This window comes from Atractosteus spatula, chromosome 12 (assembly GCF_055471065.1).
Source record: "Atractosteus spatula isolate fAtrSpa1 chromosome 12, fAtrSpa1.hap1, whole genome shotgun sequence".
NCBI lineage: Eukaryota > Metazoa > Chordata > Actinopteri > Semionotiformes > Lepisosteidae > Atractosteus > Atractosteus spatula.
In genome coordinates, this window is record NC_142717.1 from 28,538,238 (window position 1) to 28,559,543 (window position 21,306).

Sequence of the window (21,306 nt, forward strand, 5' to 3'; positions counted from 1 at the left end):
CAACTGCTGCCATGGGGAGTATAATGGAAAAGAAAATCAAGACGTTTAATACAATGCAGTCTTGAGAGTAACTTGCTGTAGGTTCTCTACAAACAGCCTACTGTAGTTTATCCAAAGTTGTTACAGGTTTTCCCCAGCATAAAAGTCACTAGTTTATTTTTGTATTTGCACAAGCAACATAAATGGATGGTTTACATATTATAGAAAAATAGATAACGACAACAAAAAAAGGACTCCAACTACTCCACTGCAAAGATCTTGCAAATGGATGTCACTTCACGGTTTCCATCTTTAAATTTAAAAAAAAAAAGTCAAGACTGCAAATAGTCATGAGATAATCACTGGGTCATCTGTCAAAATGAGCAGTTTTTCTGAAAAAAAATTCCATAGAGATTGGGAGGCTCTTACATGCAGGTGAACTCAATTTAAGTTAAGAACTGTTTTCTTAAGTCAAGTAAACTGTTTCTAAAGTCAACTTAACTGTGGTTCAGTGCTAAAAGACTATGATTCAGTTTTTCCTAAAGTAACCTACACTGAAAACGCAATATGACTTCTTGGCACATGGGGGCTGTACCTTTTTTCCTGAAAAGCCAGGATCCATAACACAATTAACACAGAATATGAGGTAGGGAGTGCAAATAGGAATACAAAGCTTGTGATTCACTTGGGCATTAATGAAAACCTGTTCAATAAAAAGTTTTTTCTTCTTATAAAAGCACTTACAAAAGTAGCATTACCCTTGTGTGGTAAAATGCTTTTATCCATCCGTTTCTGGACTTCTTCTGCTGTTTGTGCTGCAGAGGTTTTTTTTTTAATCTCTGCTCTCAGACTGAAACTGCACACAGGGGAGAATGAGGAAGTGTAGGCAGAGACTCCGCCCTGCTCACCTTCCAGCCACATGCTAACATACAAGGTCAACACTGACTGGAAGAAAGGAGCATCCATCCTCTGCAGCACCCAGCGGTGTTGATGACACTAGAGAGAACGTAGCCAGCTAATCCCACTTGCACAACCCTCTGATCTTAGAGTCAACCACTCACTGCCTGAATGCCGTCGCCTGGGGAATCTTGGTCACTACTGGCTCGAGCCATGATCCAGGCTTGAACCCATGATCACAGAGCTCAACCTGCACCTAGGCAAGTGCCTTTACTGGTTCAGCCACCTGGTGGGTCTTTATGAATTGCCTTTGCCACTTCTAATTTGCATACCATTTGTGAATGCTGCTCGTTTACCAACTGCACAGGAACTGACATGGAGCACAGAAAGAAACTTAATCTATGTTCACATTGGAAAAATAAAGGTTTTAATATAGATTTTGGATACTGCTTAAATACTTCAAGTGTCATTTTGACTTCATTCATGGGCTGAAGTGGGAAAATTGAAGGACATTTAATGTTTATGTAAATCACCTCATTAGAGAGAGATGACAGAGCACAGCTGATTTAACAAGTTGAATGTCAAGCCTGATGAAAGTACAAGAAGAAAAAAAAAGACAGAAAATCCAATGGGCTCTGTATGTCAAGAGCATTTGTGCCATCAGTGTGCAGGGTCAATACTTTATATATCACCAGCTGAAATAGTGGATAATGAACGGTGAAGAAGATACCAGAAATGGGACAAAGCCTGATGGTGAAAATGGGAGAGAAATGGCAGCTATGATCTGAACAGGATTGGAAGCAGGGATGCCTTCAGGGTAGAAGCAGACACGTATTCCGATGGAGAACTGGTCCGGTGTTAGGCAGGGGACTGACTGCTGACAGGCAGATCAGTTTTGGGATGGACTGAGATCCTTTCAGGTGGATTGAGGCAGTTTCCTACGGTAATGTAGGTTAGTACTATTTAGTGCACTACCCAAGCTGGAGGTATCTCAATGACAGAGCATCAGAGTAGTGGCAAAGCAGGGTAGTGCTGGTCTTGATGGTTAAAGGACCTGTAGATTGGATGAGGGAAGCTGGAATAATCAGGCTGAACAGCCCCAGGTGGAATGTGGCTCCTCATGGGAATATGCTTGGTTTCTGAGGAAACCGAGGGCTGGGAACTCTGGCTCACCCAGGCCCATTACAAAAAGCTTGTAATTTTCCAGTGAATGTTACTGTTTTAAGTTTCATTTCATGCTCAGTTTATAATACTGATATCAACTACGTAAGGAGTGGTCCCAATACAGATCCTTGTTGTACTCCACTAACTATCACCCCAATTGTCCACTTCTTAAAGTGGATAAATGCATTAATTTTATTTAAATTACAAAGCGTTTTAAAGAAACATTATCCTTTTTACGGCTTCTGAAAATCTCAATATATCATATCATATTATTTGTATTCATTACTCGTGTTGCTTGCTCAAAGAACTCTAAGCCAAGCAAGAGCCCTCTTTCCAAAACCAGGTTGACTACCCACTAGAATCCTAGTCCATGCCTAGACAATGGCTACACTGAAAACATTTCAGAGTAAAAATGTATGCAATGATTCACCCTTTTCTCTTATAAAACCTTAAGACTAAAAAAAAACTGACCCAAAGCAAAAAGCACATTAAGAAATCCATTCTTCTTTGTCACACAAAAACTGTCAATTTAATTCCCATTAGGTGTTCTGTTTGACTAGCTCAGCTCCTCCTCACCAAAGCTTAAAACTCATAAAACTTTCAAAAGTGGGGACAAATTTTACCTGGTATAGCGCTGAAAAGCCAATGGACACCTACTGTATGTGAAAAATGCTGACTGTAAAAAGACTTACAACTGATAAGCCTTGTGCAGCAGCACCTTTGCAAATGACTGCCTTTTTAGAAAATCCTACTTATTGACTTACAAGAAAAAAATACTCTGTTCTAACTTAAATTTCATTCACAATTCTGAAAGTCACCTCTAACGTGTACCTCACTATAGCACTCTGAAACTAACTTTGAGGGGGAAAAAAACAACTAGAACCCCGATTTCAAATTCACCTTTTGATGTGGATTTTGTCATCATTGTTTTAATATTCTTAAGTAACCGGAGTTGATTTCCTTGTGTATTCTTGTTCCTCCTCCATATTATTCAAAGCTGGAATATTCATAGGCATTTTCATTCCTAACAGTGAACCTGTATGTCATAACCAATAGCCCTGACAGACCACCTGTCATGTAAGCAAAACGGATTTGACTGGATTCTATTTCTCGATTGCACTTTATCCTGTATTTCAATATAAATACTACCCCAATTATATGTCTGACAGGATACTAAATTGTACATCTGACTTAACTGATTTTTTATGAAGGACATCCTACTGAAGAGAGATTCCTCAACCCAGCACAGCAACTGGTGTAGATTTCCATGTAGGGGTGATGGATTGCCATCTACTGGACCATCAACTGCACTTTAATACTTGGTATCCTTCCAGAAATTAATGAGCTGCAGACATACATAGCCTCTCGGGCGCTGGATATAAATATCATGTGTCAAGGTGGCGTATTGAAGAGATGGAAGAACTAAAGATAAAATTATTTTGTTAGGGATTTAGTATTATATGTTATTTCATCTTATTTACGACTTGGCCGTGCACTTAATTCATTTGCTATAAGGTTGTGCCATGCCTTCCAATATAATTTTCAAGAATTTAATTCCATCCATCCATTACCCAATACAGAGTCACAGAGAACTAGATTCAGGCTCTGGTAAATTGGTTCTTGCAAATTCAATTTTTGCAAAGGCTACATCAGCAATACAAATTGAATTCCAGACTTGAATGAGTTGGCCACACATTTACTTTTAATAATAATTCCTTACACTTACAGTATATATTACTTTTCAGGACACTCCACTCAAAGCACTTTACAGGTAATGGGGACTCCCCTCCACCACCACCACCAATGTGCAGCCCTGGATGATGCAACGGAACAAAGATGATGCAAAGAACAAAGTGATGAAGCCAGTTGATAGATGGGGATTATTAGGAGGCCATGATTAGTAAGGGCCAATGAGAAATTTGTCCATGATGCCGGGGTTAGACCCCTAGTCTTTTTGAGAAACACTCTGGGATTTTTCATGACCACAAAGAGTTGGTTTATGTCTCATCCAAAGGACGGCACATTTTTACAGTAAAGTGTCACTATACGGGGGCATTAAGACCCACACAGACCACAGAGTGAGTGCCCCCTGCTGGCCTCACTAACACCTCTTCCAGCAGCAACCTTGGTTTTTCCCTGGAGGTCTCCCATCCAGGTACTGAAGAGGCTCACAACTGCAGAGCTTCTGTTGGTTGCTAGTTGTGAGCTGCAGGGTGATATGGCTGTCTATGTTAATGCGCAACCATAACATGAATTATGATCCATGTTGTGCAACATATGAATAACCACATCCAGCAATATCCTTTTCTTTCAATATCTTGGTGAATTTTTCACCAGATTTTTGTAGCTTAGGCATCATTCAGCCTTTCCACTATACTTGGGTTATTTTTAAACGAACACAAGAGAACCTCTGGTAATTCTTTCATCAAACAGCATATTTTGTAGACTTCACTACTGAGTTTAGGTGGTGATGTCCTAATTAGGAAATAAAACACAACAATAAGTAGGTGGTAATACCCTTAATTTTTACAAGGGTAGAATGATATACATTTGTCACATTACAAAGCAATGTTATTGTATGAGATGTAACACTGCAGCTTCTCCTAGGCTCCTCTGAATCACTGAACAGATTTCCCAGTTTCAGTGAATACACTGGCTTTATACAGTTCCAACTGGCAAATGTGAAAAAAAAAACACAAAATGACTGCTTCTCAAGAAAAAAAGAACCTCTCACCACAGTACCTCTGTACTTTGCAGAAATCATCATCAAATAGCTACCAAGCTTTACAGCCATCCCCTCTGATGGTGTTAGACAAGACAATAAATGAATAAATGACAAGACAGAAGACAAAAAAACTGTGCACTATTAAGTTGCCTTGCATATGTGAAAGACTTAGCATTCATCCATAGTGAAAGCCTCAGCTTGTGCACACACTGAAGAAGGCAATGAGTTAGGCTGGTAAAAAACACATCTTCCTTTTCCACAAAGGACTGGAAAAAAACACTGAAGAACACCTGGTGGTTCTAGTCTAGGCTAAGATATTACCTGACAGCAGTTGGGATTCCCTGAGTGTACAATCGGTGTTGACTGTGCCAATTGTTAGGAGCTCCCTCAGCATCAAGAGCCACAGCAACTTCCAGGATCCATAGGCACCTCAGAGCCCACGGAGACGCCCACTGCTAGCATGCTCTGCATGCAAGGTATCCCCAGGTGGGCATGTGGGCCTATGCAATACTCTGATACCCTACACAGTGGTCTAATTTAAAATAAACAGTGTGTATACACTGCCCGATAAGCTTTATATTAACAAGCTGAAGGAACAAACTTTTTAGTCCTGTAAAGACTGAAAAGAACTTGATATAAGTACTCACAATCTTTTGGAACTGACAAAGTAAGCCATGTGGATTTCAGAATCAAAAGTGAAACATGAAGCGCAGGGCACAAAAGGAAACTACTGTAAATACAGCAGAAGCACATTTAAAACCAAGAACAGGAGACACCTGTTTGTGGCATTTGCTTCAACTCTACTTTTCATTTCAGAGTAAATATGTTTCATGCATTTGCATAGCAAAAGTATATTTCATAGCAACTTATACAACATTACATGGGAGGTCAAGCAAGATTGTAAATGGGATGTTGTTGCATCACATGGTAAACTATATGGCTGTTTCATACAGTTTAATTAAAACCCCTCTTTTCTCATATGGTTGGAGGAAGTGTGCTACAGAGTAAAAATATTTGAGAGCTTGCGGGAAGCTCAGTTTTTCAAAAGACTTGGTTTGTTCCCATTTTAAGAGAAACAGAAGAAGCTCACGGTCACATGAAAAGTTAAGAGTACTGTGAGTTATGAAAAAATTCTCAGAAGATAAAAAATAAAAACAGGACTGCAGGCAGACAGATCAGGTTTAACTAATGGTATGAAAATCATTTAGCTCTGCGTGTATTCGAGGACGGATCTAAATTCAATGAGATCTAACTGGATAATGCTATGGGACAAATACCAAAAGCTATCTGTCCCCTTAGTTATTACCCCGTGTTGATCTGAAATGTAATCTCATTGTCTGGCTAATTTATATCAATTGCAGGTTAGCTGTCAACAGGTAAAAGTTTCTCTGTGGTGCTTTAGGTCAAGTAGTGAATATCAAATGCCCCTTGCTTTAAGCAATTAAATGAAAAACATGATGCTGTACTTTATAGTACACAGTATAGAAACCAAATTTGAAAACTGGGAGCTGTGCGCATTCTACTCACTAACCTGTGTGGAATACCGATCAAACATAAAGAGATTTATTTCCAAAGCATATTGTTTCAAAGCAAAGGTCCATGTTTTAGATCTCCAGATAAATCACATTTAAAGACCCCAAACTGTGCTCATCTGAAACAAACATTTTTGTTTAAAATACCACTTCAAATGTCAGCACTTGATCGACTGGTAAGTACTATCAACAAATTAAAAGCAAATTCTCCAAAGTGATAAGCTTTGAAAATCTTCCTGAAAGTCACCTAGGTGCTCAACAAAGCTTAAATAAATTTTCATTGTGGATATATAGGACTTGCTACCCATAAGTGTAGAAAGGTTAAGCCTCCGTCACAAAGTCAGACGAAACATCTCTGCAGTCGAAAAAAAAGTGTTGTGTGGAGCCACAAAGGAAGGAGGGGCCAAAGTTTCCAGTTCTGGTTCTGTAAATAGACAATACTCCACATCTGAACAACAAAAATCTAACCAATATAAAAATGCCTTACAGAGATCCCTTAATAATAATTTCCAGACAGTTCTGCGGACATCATTTCTGTTTTATCACTGACCTCACATTTACAAAAAAATTTGGTTTATTAAACATTTTTTAATGCTTATGAGCCCAATGTCAGATGAACTCAAACTGTGAAAGAACCTTCAAAAATAGATTTGGTCATGCTAAGCAATTCCATGGCCCAGAAGGAATGAAAACCAGCTATATATACACAACAGGAACTGGGGAGATCATCCTTAGAAGAGGTACTAGGGTCAAACAAAGAATTTACCAGATAGTCTAAATGCCTTACTTCAGGAAATAATTCTCATAACCTCCAGCAGTCATTTGGATCAATCACCAACAAAAAATTAAAAAGACAAATGAATAACTATATTGAAAAGACTTAGCCTGGACAATAATGGGAAACAGTGTTTAAAGGACTAAGAGTCTGAGCAGAGCTTTTTAGCTCCAGGAAGTTTATTTGGCCATCACTCTCCAGCTCGGAAAGCCAATATATAAGTAAACTGAAGTTGCAATCACGGAATGAAGCTACCGCATCAGCAGAGGAGCATCAGTAGATAACGCCCTCATCTGGTAGATTCTGGTTTTGCCGAATGCCAACATCTGAAAAATGGTCCTCAGAACAGACTTGAATTGCACTGCCAGGGGCCCTGAGACCAGTGGGCTGCCTTACCAGAAATATAACTTTTACCAGGAGAGAACATCCCTCTCCTGATAGAACACGCGTTGATGAGTGCTAAACTGATGCGCTTCAGGCCATAAAAACAGGCAGATTAAGTCTTAATGCCATCTGTCACAAAGCACAAACACAAAATGGGGCTAAAGAAACCAGTGAAAAGAGTCGTACATGGGTTTCGCCTTTAAATCTAGACAGAGCTTTAATGTTCAGGTCCATTTACAATATATACCTTTTTTTTTTTACTTTTTATTGTATAGCATTTTAGATAATGTTCCATAAAAGACACTACTGTATATGAAACAAGTTATTCTTTTATACCTATTCTTTATATGCAATCTCAAATTGGCCATCTTTATGTGTGAAATGGCTTCTTTTCACCATAATGTTTTTTTTAGGATTTAGTTTTCCTGACCTTTTTATCGTCTTGTATTTGTCCACTCTAAAACTAGCTATTGTAAGGGTATGATGTTGCAACTTCAGTAAGACACTGTAGGTCTGACAAGCCTTTTCACAAAAAGCAAAAAGTCACCTAATACTGTGGATTTTTTTAAAAATAAAACAATGCAGAGTGAAAATAACCATCTCCCTTTAGGAATAGAGAAGGATGATGAGCTGTCATACAGAGCAATATAAATTACTCAGACAAACACTGCCTGAAATTTTCCCTTCCTAATGAACTTCACACATACACTGCACTGCTGCAATAGAGTCTGCAGATACCCAGCATGCTTACCAAAAACTGCCAATGAGCATAAAAATAAATACAGGCTGATAAAACTGAACTAAGACTGAAAAAAAGTGTTAGTAATAGCTTTTTCCAAAGGGAAGTTCAGTATCTGAAAATACACATTCTGTATACTTGTCCAAGTCTGCAACATAATCACGAACGAAACCAACACAGGTGAAGTATTTCTTTCAGAAGCACAATGTTTCTCTTCTCAGATCTTAAGCATTGTCAACTTCTTCCCAAAGCTGTTTGCAAATTACAAGTTCTAGTAAAGAAAACCATGTTACAAGGCGTGGCACATACCAAACACTTCGTTATCGTCTGTGGGTTCTGCTTCAGTCAAGGACGGACTAGGTCCAGCTTGTGGAGAAGACTGGAAAAAAAGACATAAGGTTAAAGAAAAATTAAAAACTAACACAATCGATAGAGTAAAATAATAAAATAACCAATCTGTTTAAATGCATGATGTTTTAGCCATTAAACTCAATTGATGTATTACTTTGCCTAAAATAAGTAAAGGAGAAGGCCTCACCAGCATTACTAGACCTATACCACCCTGGACATTCGGGGTTACAGTAACCATGGTTACACTTGCAGTGCAGAAGGAATAAACTGTCACATGGCACTAGCTACTTCAACAAATGTGTATACAACAGCCTTTTAAGGAACAAGAACAAAACAATTAAAATAGGTCACAGCATAATATTGATTAATTGAGTTAAAAGCATCATACACGTATAGCAGCTATAAGAGGAAGAAATCCTAGCTATCGCTAACTGCTACACTGTCTACAATGTTACCCCCTCATTACATGACAAGACTGCACAATGTGTCTCAATATTTGGCTTGTGACTCAGGCAAATGTGTTTTAAAGTTTTCACCAGAACACATCTGTAAAACTAAATGAAAATTTTGTTTGCAAGGGGCAGGGCGGACATGTATATGCATATTTACTTTAACAGGCTGCCAAGAACACAGTGCTTGTAAAAATGTCGGGGTGTTTCACCGGATAGCGAAATTTGATTTAAAATGAAATACAAGTTAACTGGTTAAGATAAGATTATCATCAACCAGGGGTGGGACAGCCATTATGCACTAGTATAATGACTACATAGTGAATCAGGGAATGGCAATAAGGATGGCAGAGTGAATTTCAGCTAGCACACTGTGGATAGTACTCCTGCTTTTACAGCCAGTCACAAGGGACCTGTAATGCCAAAATAATTAGAATCTGCGCATCTATCTCCACCTATCACAATACAGGGACATGAGTGTGAAAATAAAATTCTGCTCCAGAGAAAAGAGCATCATTTATTGGCCCACCATGCATAACAGCAACCTAAATTTTCCTTTCAATTCTTCTATCTCCGTACAGACTAAACTCAACCCTGCCCAACTTCTGGGATCAGGCTACAGGTGGGAGCAAGTCTCTGGCGAAATAGGAAAACTGGACTGTTGTTGCCACCTGGGACTGAGTCAGCAAACTCTTGTCTAGGCAGAATGCTTTATCTGCACGTCGAACATCCCACAGGCCAAGCGTTGCATATCTTTACATATCGTTACATGTCAGAATGAAGTCACTAGTGCTTGTCAAAACTTTCTCATTTGACTATCTGATATTTCAAGGTGCATGTACTGCTTAGCACATGATTTTGTGCTCCATCAAGCTTGCAGCTATCAACACAAACATGAAGCAGGAGTCAGGAATAGTGCCAACATCTTCACTATCTCAGACTTTATTGTCCAGAAATACTGCGGCTTAACTTTCCAGGCTTTGGCCTAAACATTCTGGCGAAATCATTTCTTTTCTTTTTCAGTCAACAAACCAAAAGCTGACCAACTTGTAATTGCAACAGATAGTTTTATGATTTTAATACTATTTCAACATAATATTAATATAGACACAGTAAGTACACTATGCACATGTATACAATAACGGGTAGTTTGTATCACAATTTAAGATAAATATATTCTATTTTCTAGATGTGGAAAAGGGATAACCAGCAATTGAAGTCATCATGTGATACTCTTTAGGGATTTTATTTCATTTCAGTTGTCGTGCTTTGTCATTATTGCACATATTCATGACAGAGTGCTCCTTGCATTTACTGCAATGGGGTCACTGTGTTAAACTAGAGGAAGTCTCATTCATCATTTTCTAAACATTTTTATTTTTATCTAATTGCAGCCACAGAAGCAGATTTGTCAATGGAGGCCAAACGACAAAGGCTATAATAAATTCACACAAATTCAAAGGGCTTTTTAATATTCGATTCCAAGCTTTCTCTTGTACTTTATTTATCAGGGGACATTAGAACATCCTTTAGGGATGTATGAAATAGGCTGTGGTGAAAAAAAACAACATCTTGAAGGTTTGTGGAGGAACACCAGAGTGACCACCTACAGGCTTAAACAGCTGACCTTCTGTACAGGATCGTTGTCTTATTTCTATTGTATTGAGAGGTAACAGTCATCCTACAGTTCCCCCATCAACAATATGTTAAATCTGCTTTTCTTCCTTCGACTTAACAGCATAACACATTCATGTTATTCTTTGCAACAAAACAAGAGATTAATAAAGAGTTGCTGACCTCACCTCCTGCAGCAATGACAACTACACCCACTCCTGCTTTCACAGGCTTGAACATTCTACTACTGCTGATGCCACCTCTATTTGAGGTGGCTGCTAAAATGAGATTTACCACCTGCATTTTAGACTATTTCCTATACCACTGCTCATATGTAATGTGTCTGATCTTTGCCTTACAGTTACTAATCCTATTTTCACTTGGACTTTTCTCAACATCGGTAACGGACAGTAGAAGCTTATCTTGTATCTTGAGCAATTACTTAAATGGTAATTCAAATCTCATTTTAAGCTTAACAAAGCACATTAGCATATGCAGAAATTGTTCTACCTTGATTTCATTTTTAATGACTGAAGAAGTGCCAAAGAGTTGAATGCCCTTGCTAAGCTGTTAACTCAACCCTCACAGGTTTAATATCCATTTAAGGTTACAAGATTAGATGAAGGTTCTGCCATCATCTAGTAGAGAAGAAATCATGTCAAAATCAGCCACAGGAAAAAAAAAGACAAACAAAATGACATTACTATGCCTAGGCAGGCCAAAAGAGGGGAAAAATACTTTAATTATAAATATATACTTTCAAGCACAGCTGTTTAATATTGCTGTAACATTTAACATGCCATTCTCAAATATTTAGAGATTTGATAAATGAATGAAGGACATGCACACAAATAGCTTTACTCAGTTTTAGAAAAAGATTAACTAGCAAACTATTTTTGCATCACAGATGATTTGATATTACTGGCCTTATTTCTGGACATCTCGGGTGTATTACAAAATGAAGTGAGTCAAGTTCTAAACAGGCACCTAAATATCACCGTACAACTCAACTGGCAACCCACAAAAGCTAAGTGGGTGTGAGCCCTGGTGTTACGACCCCAAGTGTCTAGGGGAAAAGGGGTGTAACATTTAGGATAATTCTTTTGGAAGCAGGGGGGTTTTGGTGAGGGACTAGGAAGCGTGATAACAAGCTTAAGGAACTAGAGTGGTGCCAAAGGAAAGAAAATAACAAACAAAATGGAGCTGGCTAGGACAGTGAGGGAAAGCTAATCTGACTACAAAAGAAAACCCGAAACACACGGTCTTCGGCGTCTTCAACACCCTAGCTAACCTGCACTGACTACCCAAAACCACACAAGACAAATGGCACTCACCCGTACTAGTCTAGTGTACTAATACAAAATCAACTAAGTGTGTAAGTGTACCCAACAACCTAAACTAACCTTATATACAAAAGTTCACACAAAAACACAAGTGAACCAGGAAGACAAATAAGGGAAAACAAGAGTAATAAACAGGAGCAGGGTACAAAAGAACACAAAAGTTGAACATGTAACACTGGGGCAAGGTAATGGCAAAACAAGGATGAACACATAAACAAACGAAACTACAAAGAAACTAACAAAAAACCAACAAAACAACAAAGCCGAAGCTATACGAAAATACACACACACAAAGCAAAACAAACCAACAAACAAAGCCGAAGCAATAACCAGAAGCGAAGCGAAGCGAAGCGAAGCGATAACCAAACGGGACCGAAGTCAAACAAAAGGCCTCTCCTTGCTGAAAACCTCCAGGTTATATACTGAATAAGATGCACTCTGATTGGGTGAGAGGCTGATTGATGATGATGTCATACTGAGAGTGTGGTGTAATGGTGGGCCAATGGGGAAGGGAGAACAATCAAGGGTCCGCAGTGTGGACATAACAGAAAAACACACACAGAACACACACTGGGACGTAACACCTGGTTAGTACCTGGATTCAGAAAAAATAAGGTTGCTGCTGAAAGAGGGTGTTAGTGGGGCCAGTAGGGGGCACTCACCCTGCTGTCTGTTTGATCCTAATTTCCCTGTACAGTGACAGGGATACCATACTGTAAAAAAAGAGCCATCCTACAGATGAGATGTAAAACCAAAGTCCTGACTCCCTGTCGTCATTAAAAATCCCAGGGCATTTGTCAAAAAGACTGGGGGTGTTAGCCTGGCATCCTATTCTTGTGCTTGCCATAAACAAAAATTGAAGAGAGAAGCAATGAGGAAAGGGGTGACTGGTTTCTCTGTTGGATGATATCTGATACAGGTCTGTCTTGCTTTCTTTACGAATGACAGCTGAAACAGAAGTATGCCCAGGGGTCAACACAATGTAAAGGACAGGGTCCTTAATGCACTATAGATCTGTAGAATTGGATGTAAGGGGGTGCAATGAGAAACCAGAGGATCATTTCCAGGAAATCTGAAAAGCAATACTTAATCAGCCGAGATCTGTAATTTAATCTGTACTTTGCAACCGGCCAAATTAAATGCATCCATATGATATTATTGGTTCTGGTCAACTGATTTGTTGGGTTCCAGCTTTGCTGATTGGTTCTACACATAAGCTAGTCGGTGATATGATGACATAAGCTATTAAAGTGCTAAAGATTGTGTGACACTGCCAGGTGATTAAGGTAAACGGAAACAAACTGTCATTATAAAAAGCCAAATTTTAAACATTTAAGAAGTAACACAAACTCACAACAAACCAGACTAAGCACCTCTTTGAGCTAGTGAACAGACCTTTTCTGTTTCCACACTAAATACACTGGGTGCCCACCAGCTTCCACAGTCACCTTTTGAGATTTTTCTTACGTCTCTCCCAGAAGCCAGTCTCTCTCCAAGACCCTTCCAAAAACACACAGCTTCTACAGTCTCATGAACGCAGATGTTAACCACCACGGAAGCCTCAGCTTTGTTCGTTTTGTTTTTTTGTTACCTGACCTGGTTTGGTGACTGAAGATCACAAATCATTCCCCATAGCATTCTGGTAAGAATATTCACCTTGTGTGAACCCAAAGCTCCCTTGATTTTCCATTTTAAAAGAATGATCAAGAAAACACATAAAAAATTGCACCACATTGTAACAAACAGCTGTTCTATATAACACGATTATAAAGTGTCCAGCTTCTAATGGTTTATTCCATTATAATAGGGTCAGACTTACCCTAATTCAAATGGTCATATTACATTTTAGCATCTACACTTTTCTCCTAAAGCTTGGCTGATTGTTGGTCAGTTTTTGTTATGCATTAGAACATTCCCCTTTTGGCATTTCTCATTTGATTATAATTTCTGAATTCCCCATAGAGGTATTAAGTTTAAAGAACAGAACTGGCATCAAAGCACTAAAAAGTAGACAGCCTGCTTTTTTGAGCTACAGTGAAGTATACTCTTCTACCCACAGATCCATCAGTGGGAGAGAAACAGACTGATAAGTAGGCGTGTGAGAAGTGGGGAAGATATCTGCCATGTGTTTTAAGACTTAGGGGAAAATATGGCACCTGTTGTGAGTCTTGTATGGTGGCTAGAATCTAACCAGGTTTGTGGTTATTAAAACAAACCTTACAGCTGTTTTAAACCCCTCAAAAAATACAAAAACAAGATGCTTCACATGCATGGTTTTACTACAAGAAAAGACTGAATTCTGCATGTTGTGCTAGTTTCCGGTGAAATACAAACACTACAGACACCAAACGTTAAAAAGTGGCATTTCACTATAGGAAGCTATTTAAATTAAACACAGTGACAACCTGGAAGCAACTGAAAAGCAAGCCAGAAGAGTAAAAGGCACCTGCAAAAAAGACTTTACACTAGAACAATTCAAATGTGATGAAAGAACAGAACTATTTTAAGCCACTGAAATTACTGTAAAAAAAGCAAGCTAATTTTTTGTGGGCCTTATTGGAAACTGCTAAGACCTTCCAGGGCAATATTATTGTTGCAATTTAGGTGACATTTTAAAGGTGTTAAATCCTGGTCAATAGCTTTATTCAAGTTGAATTTGTCACTTCAAGTCTTTAAAGGAAAACATTTTTCCTGACATTATTTAAAATGGTTGGGAGATGCTCAATTAGTTTCAAGGTGCTGCAACGCAGAGTGAGCTCCATACTTCTGCAAACCATTTCCATTCTTGGCACGTGATGTAGAGAACAATTTCCAATCTATTTTTGCGGTTTGTGGAAGTCAAATGCTTGATTGAATTAATGCATTTGTCCATGCGTGACATCAATCTGTGCAGAAAATAATCCATTTTAATCGCATCAAGGAAAAGGACTGCATCCTAATAAAGGTAGTGTACAGTACGTATCGGTGGATCTCCACTGCAGCTTCTATTGTAGTTATCCTGTTTTTTCAAATGCCTGCTCTTCCCCCTCCACTCTCCAATATCACTGTCGGCTCTTTGTCATTCTAAGTGTCCTAAAGTGCCTTTGGTGATTCAACTGCAATATCCAGAGATGAGGGATACAGGCCCATTATCAGCCTATGTAGCTGTGACAATCACAGGTATAACAACTTGATACAAAGAGATATAGATGAACACCAGCAAGGCTTATATTTTCCCCCTTATAGAAAAACAACCACTTCATCTCACTGCAGCTGCCGGCTCTCATATATAAGCCAGAACCTTTGTATTTGATGTTGCATGTGGCTCTCTCCATTATGTTAAGTACGTAATGGAGTCTGCATAGACAGATGTATGAAGATAAGCAGTTTTAATACAAATTTCATGTGCCGTCCGCTGTCTGCAGAAGAACCAGCACAAAATCTGAAATGGATAGGGATTCTAAGCAACAGGAGTATTTAAGTGGCTTCAGGCAGCCCAGATGTGCCTCTAGCGCACTAGCTGATAAAATGCTTGACAACTGCAAGACACAGTTCACGTCTGGTGCCCGAAGGTAAACAGCTTTGTTGGACATTCCATCTTTACTCCATCCCTTCCCCTGTGATGAATGTGGGATCACCAATATGCAGCCCCAGGTCTCTGAATCAATCACTAAAAAAACAGTCTGTAAGGTGACCAAAGATGTAAATGAGTAGATTCAGCTTTATATAAGCTGCAAAACATTGACAAGGAATTGCACTGATAACCCTTACAAGCAGAAGCCTCGTTACGTTTGCAATCAATGACAAAACCAAACTGGTAACTCAAGACTATTCCTCAAGCCATGAAAAATAGGGTGCCTTTCCAAACTTATTTACACAAGTCTGAAAGTAAGGAGCAGCAATGAGGCAATATTTACAGCAGTAATTAGATTTTTGTCAGAATTTGGACTCGAGACAATTAAACAAAAACAATAGGCAAGAAATAACACTGTGAAAATGTATTTCTTTATAAGTAATGTGGGAGGATTCATGTCAAGTCGATTTACACATACTGTACATCAAGTCATACTTTACCTGGGCAGAGGGTTACCCACAGTGATTGCCCACTCAGTGCAAACCTGATTTGTACAGTACCAAAATTAAAAAGTCACACAAAAGCTCATGTCAGTCCTGTCTTGATACTGGTTACTACCCCATTTTAGAGACAGGAAAATCTTTCAATGGAAATTCAACTGCAAAACTGTCATGAGCGCACAGATTCCCAGGCCTCAAAAACATACTGGACAAACTTTAGTGTGGCATTTCATCATATTTTTGGCATGAGCCAGTATTTAGAAAGAGGAAGGTGACAATTTGCTAGCCCATGTAAAATTTCAAATCGAGCAACAGATGCCTCACAACATTCAGAGAAGTGGTAAAGATCATAAAGGGGATGGTTGAAAGTGCATACACTCTATAGAAGACAAACATCCAGTGCGCTCAGACTGTCCTAACCCAAAACCACAAGGCCATACAAAAGACATCATGGCATTTGTGGCAGAAAACCGATCCAAATAATTGAAACATGTAAAGCACAAACTTCCTATTAAAACCAATACTTGTCTGTGGAGGGTGGCTCAAGGGTAAAGTTGTACATTTTTACTTCCGTACACAATGTAATAATGACGCTGCAAGAGGAACTATGTTAAGAAGGCTGAGAAGTGTGTTGTAGTGCTGATAGGAACAAAGAAAATTAAACAGCAAGAGTACAGCATGTATTCCAGAATCCCTTTAAACACTGACCCCCCCCCGGTGAACAGTGTTGCTCTGTAGAAGGGGAAGATCCAGATAATGATACAAGTTTATGGTCTTTTCTTTCACATTTGGATAAACACTATTCTCAAACACCTGGGTCCTTCACAGCTGCTGGGCATGAGTCAACAGATGCTAAAACCCTCTCAGATAGCTGCAACATTCCTTCAAATGTATTTCACAGAAAGCAAGGAACCAGAATTGGAGATTTACATAAACCTGAAAGACTGTACACTGCATTTAAGTGTTTGTCTTCTAAAACATTTTGAAAGTTTGACATGAGTTACAGGGGCTGTCATGAGTGACAGGGGCTGTAATTGCCACAGAGTGCCATCAGTATCTCAAAGAGAATGTCACAGGCAAAAGGTGCTGTAACACCTTGTTCCAAACCCTTAATTTTAGTTTGTAAAAATTGCATATACTGCAGATATGCAAACCTATATGAAATTAACCCCATGCTGCAACAGACTGTCACTGGTCTCTCCGTACCATACAATCTGTATCAATCAGAACAGCTCAGATTTTTTTATTGCATAAATAATAAATTCTAAATAAACAATTAGACTGTACACTTCTTTTAAGTTCACAAAGTAGCATCTAAAACAAATGACATGGTCATATTTTAATGCATTTTGCAGCCAGGGGTATTAAAAAAATACATGTAGCAGAAAAAAGAACAAATTAAAATGGATATGGTTGTATTTTGGATGAAACAGCACTTAGGAACAAAAGTAGAGCCAAGTACAAAAGAACTGTGATTGGTTTTTATTGCTGTACCATTAAATCAACTAAAACTACAGCAATGACAAATATTGAATGCCAACTTTTCATATAAAGTACAAAAGGTGCTTGTGCTAATTACACAGAGTTGTTATATTAAATTAACCCAATTTTCCTCTTAACATAAAGTGGGGCAAAATGTTTCAGTGACTACCTTTCCACATGTCAGACTGCCTCTCTGATGTGCTGCCAGAATGAAAATGACACATTTCCACTCAATGGCTTGAATATTACATAGTCTATGATGAAGAGGGAGCCCTACTCCCTCTTGGTTCTGGACATATGACCTATCTCCCTTGAAAGACAGTCAAGGAAACTGCAGTGAGAGGGAGCACTGAGTAAGTACAGTCATCATGTCATTATTCGATGAGCTGTTGCAATACACAAGGAGATGCCCCTTGCCCTCCTCAGCATGTCTGCCTGCTGGTGTTTGTAGATAAACTGTTTTCCAGAGCTAATATACAGGTTCCTCAATTAAAACAATGTGTGAAAATAGCACCAGGACTGACTTGAAACTAAGCCAATAATTGTTTCGTAGCAACATTCAAGCTGTGACAAATTGTCTATAGCAAGGCAGCCCCTGATTATCCATTGTCATTATAGTGTATTACATGCTGCTCAAAGACTGTGATTCTGTGGAAGAGGCCAGAGGTGTGTATTCCTAACTACAAATTGTGCCTGTTGTCATTTTGTCATACTCCATTAAGGCAACAGACTGCTGGAGCAAGACTAATAAAGGACGAAGCAGCAGTGCCCTCAGTAGACTTGACTCCAGAAGTTAAAATGATCAGCAAAAGTGAATTAAGCCTTTTGAAGTACAGCCTGCTACAGTGCCCGTTTCCATATAATCCGTCAACCCTGAAACAGAAGATGAGCAATTTTGTGTCATTTAACCTACAACACATTCAATGTAAGCAAAACAACTTGTCCGGTTAGTAATGGATTTACTAACATGTGAAGGTTACAAAGGAGAGCAGTTTTGGAAAATCTAGTCTATCTGGTAGTTAATATGAAACGTTATGACATAATGTTTGCTTCCCTGAGAGAATCAATCGCCAAATGTCTGCCTCTTCTCAATATCTAGTCACGGTTAGAAAGACTGGTCACCTGTTGTGTGGATGACTGTCAGTGCAATGATAGAAGACATCTGGCTTCAAAAGAAACAAATCCTTTAGAATTTTTTCAGAGCTACATCAGCACCTGCAGATCTTACAGAAAACACTATTAAGAGGAACCTATATATAGGTCAACGACTTATTCAAAACACTACCCTGTCTAAAGGAAAGGTATTATTTTCAGTGAAAAGTCAAAGGCGAGCTTCAGAACCTGGACTAGGAGTTGAGAGCTGTTTGCAAACCTTTCATTAGTGCTCATAGACTAAAAGCAGTTCAACAGCTGCAAAAGGAAAAAAAATTCACAGGCACTGAAATAACTTAAATCTCAGTGGACAATGGTGGATTTATTTAGTAGGGCAGAGTAACATTCAGAAACAGTGTGGTAATTAGGGATCCAAAATATTAAGACTGGAGTTCATAAGCTGCATACTTCAGTTAATTGTTATCTCTTTATAGCATACACCCGTCCTTTGCTGAAGGTATCAGACCCGTTGACTGAAGAGGGAGTAATTTTTGTTATCCTATCTGCACCCTAAAAGGTTATTAGTTAATTTAGTACAGATGGATTAAATGGAGTATCTTCAGTTTAAAGACATCAAGGTTCACAACAAAGTCTTCATCCTCAGCATATACAGGTACACCTAGTATCCCTGTACTTTCTGAGCATTACCTGTACTGAAGCTCCTGAAATCTTGGGATTTTTTACTGCATCATTGAACAAGCAGAGAAAGGATTAGGAAATACAATATTCACATAAAACTCCATATTGGATGGAGAACTAGAAGGCCAGTTAAAGGCCAAAGTAAAGCTAGAATGTAGGATTCAACCTGTGGTTAAGAGAAGGTGCTGGCATTTGTGAAAATGTTGAAGAAGTTCAAAAAGGTAAATTCCAGCAAAAAAATGTTAACAGCATTGTATGTGGTGCATACTTGGAATATACTGTATGCAGCAAAAAGAAAAGATCATAGACAAAAACCATCATCTGTTGCATCCTTTCTGGAAACTGTAAGGAAAAAACATTCCCTAGGATTCCACTGCAAGCTCCTGCTCATAGTCACATGACCAGCTGCAGGAAGCCAACTGGCCAGTTGACTCTGAAAAAAACAGGAAGATGAAGCTTTTGGTGTCGGTCACTGGGGGTGACCGGCTGAAGGCAGAACCACTGTATATACCACTCGCCAAAGGGAGAGCTGACCAGTGACCTAAACAGAGAATCTGTGAGTTTAAGAAACTTTGTGAAGAATCTGAGAGAAAGACTCTTTTGTTTTAAAAAGAATCCAGAAGAGCCTTGATTGCTTGTTTGGAGGCCAAAAAGCAGTATGGCTACTCAGCCATAATAGAATGGGACTTGAGGAAGATGTTTAGTTACAAGCCCAAAGAAGAGCTTAGGCTTTTGTTTTGGTTGTGGCATTTTGAGTTCCCTGCACTGTAAAAATAAATTGACCCTTACAGCTTTGTGTCTGTTTGTTGGCCTGGACCCACCTATTTTAAAGATTCCTGCTGCAACATGCCCATGGGTAGGTCATACAATACAAAAGAAACGTGTTCAAGGTGCCAATGAAAATGCTGAAATCCTCAGCATTTTTCAGAGGCATTAAAAGTCCATTTTAGATGCCTCCCCCAGAAAATTAAAACCTCTAGCTTACATTCATAAGCTATTCCCCTTGTTCCCACTCTAGGTATGAAAACTTAAAATGACACGACATGCAGGCTACATAACTAGACCAGATTGTGCATATTCACAAGATGACCTAATATTGTAATACAGCAGGATAGAAGTATCCATAACACAAATCATACATCTACAAGACAGAAAAAAGTTATTATTTCAGATTAAACCTGGTGTTGAGGCTGAAGGCTCTGGCAATGACAAAAGATCCATCTTAGCAACCACTTTATGGAGACAATTTTTTAAACAAGGCTTCAAATTCAAAAATTCAAATAAGATGATGATGTACTTCCGTTTTATGTTTCAGAATCCATGTAGGCATGTCAATGCAGACAACTGCCGATTTGGGTGCTGTGTCTATAATCTCAATCTACAATATACAAACTAAAAAATAAAGGAAAATAAATAATATAAAGTGCAATACACTTCTACAATCCTCATTTACATTCAAACGTAACTACAGAACTACAAATCATCAATATACATAAAATTGGAAGTATTCACACTGAATGTGAAATCGAAAACCATTAATGGCAGTAATTATATCTGTGACATTATTTAAAACCTTATTCCTTAAATTGTCAAAAGCTTAATCATCCACTTTTTACCCCTTTTTGTAGTTTAAAATCCTGTTCTGTAGTGGGATTTTGTATTTGTGCTCATTGTGTTCTTGTTCATTTGAGAAAAACAAATGGGAAGACCTGTTAAATAAACTGGAGCTACAGGCATGACTTGCACAGTGAGCAATACATAAGTGATGGTAGGACAACAATTCAACTGAGACATAATTGAAGTAATCTGGAACAAGACATGCATCATACTGGAAGGTTAGGACTTTCTCACCCAATGTACATAATGACTAATGAAGTTCTCCACTGACTAAAGTTTTAGAAAAGATCGGTCACTAATGACTAATTTCAGGCGGTAAGTACAGTCAATTAAAAATATGAATTATTTAAATATGCTTCACAGTTTAGATTCTGCCTTGCTCTTGCTAATTCACACAATTCTGCCACTGTT

The 21,306-nt window shown here is 38.6% G+C and overlaps 1 protein-coding gene across 1 annotated transcript in view; it reads right to left on the reverse strand.

Moving 5' to 3' along the window:
- Positions 1-21,306, reverse strand: part of LOC148822858 (myelin basic protein-like) — a 67,559-nt gene that overhangs the window by 20,225 nt on the left and 26,028 nt on the right. The window contains exon 3 of the mRNA XM_088929116.1: positions 8,505-8,574. Within this exon, the coding sequence (XP_088785242.1) occupies positions 8,505-8,574 (70 nt within the window). The remainder of the gene's footprint in view (positions 1-8,504; positions 8,575-21,306) is intronic.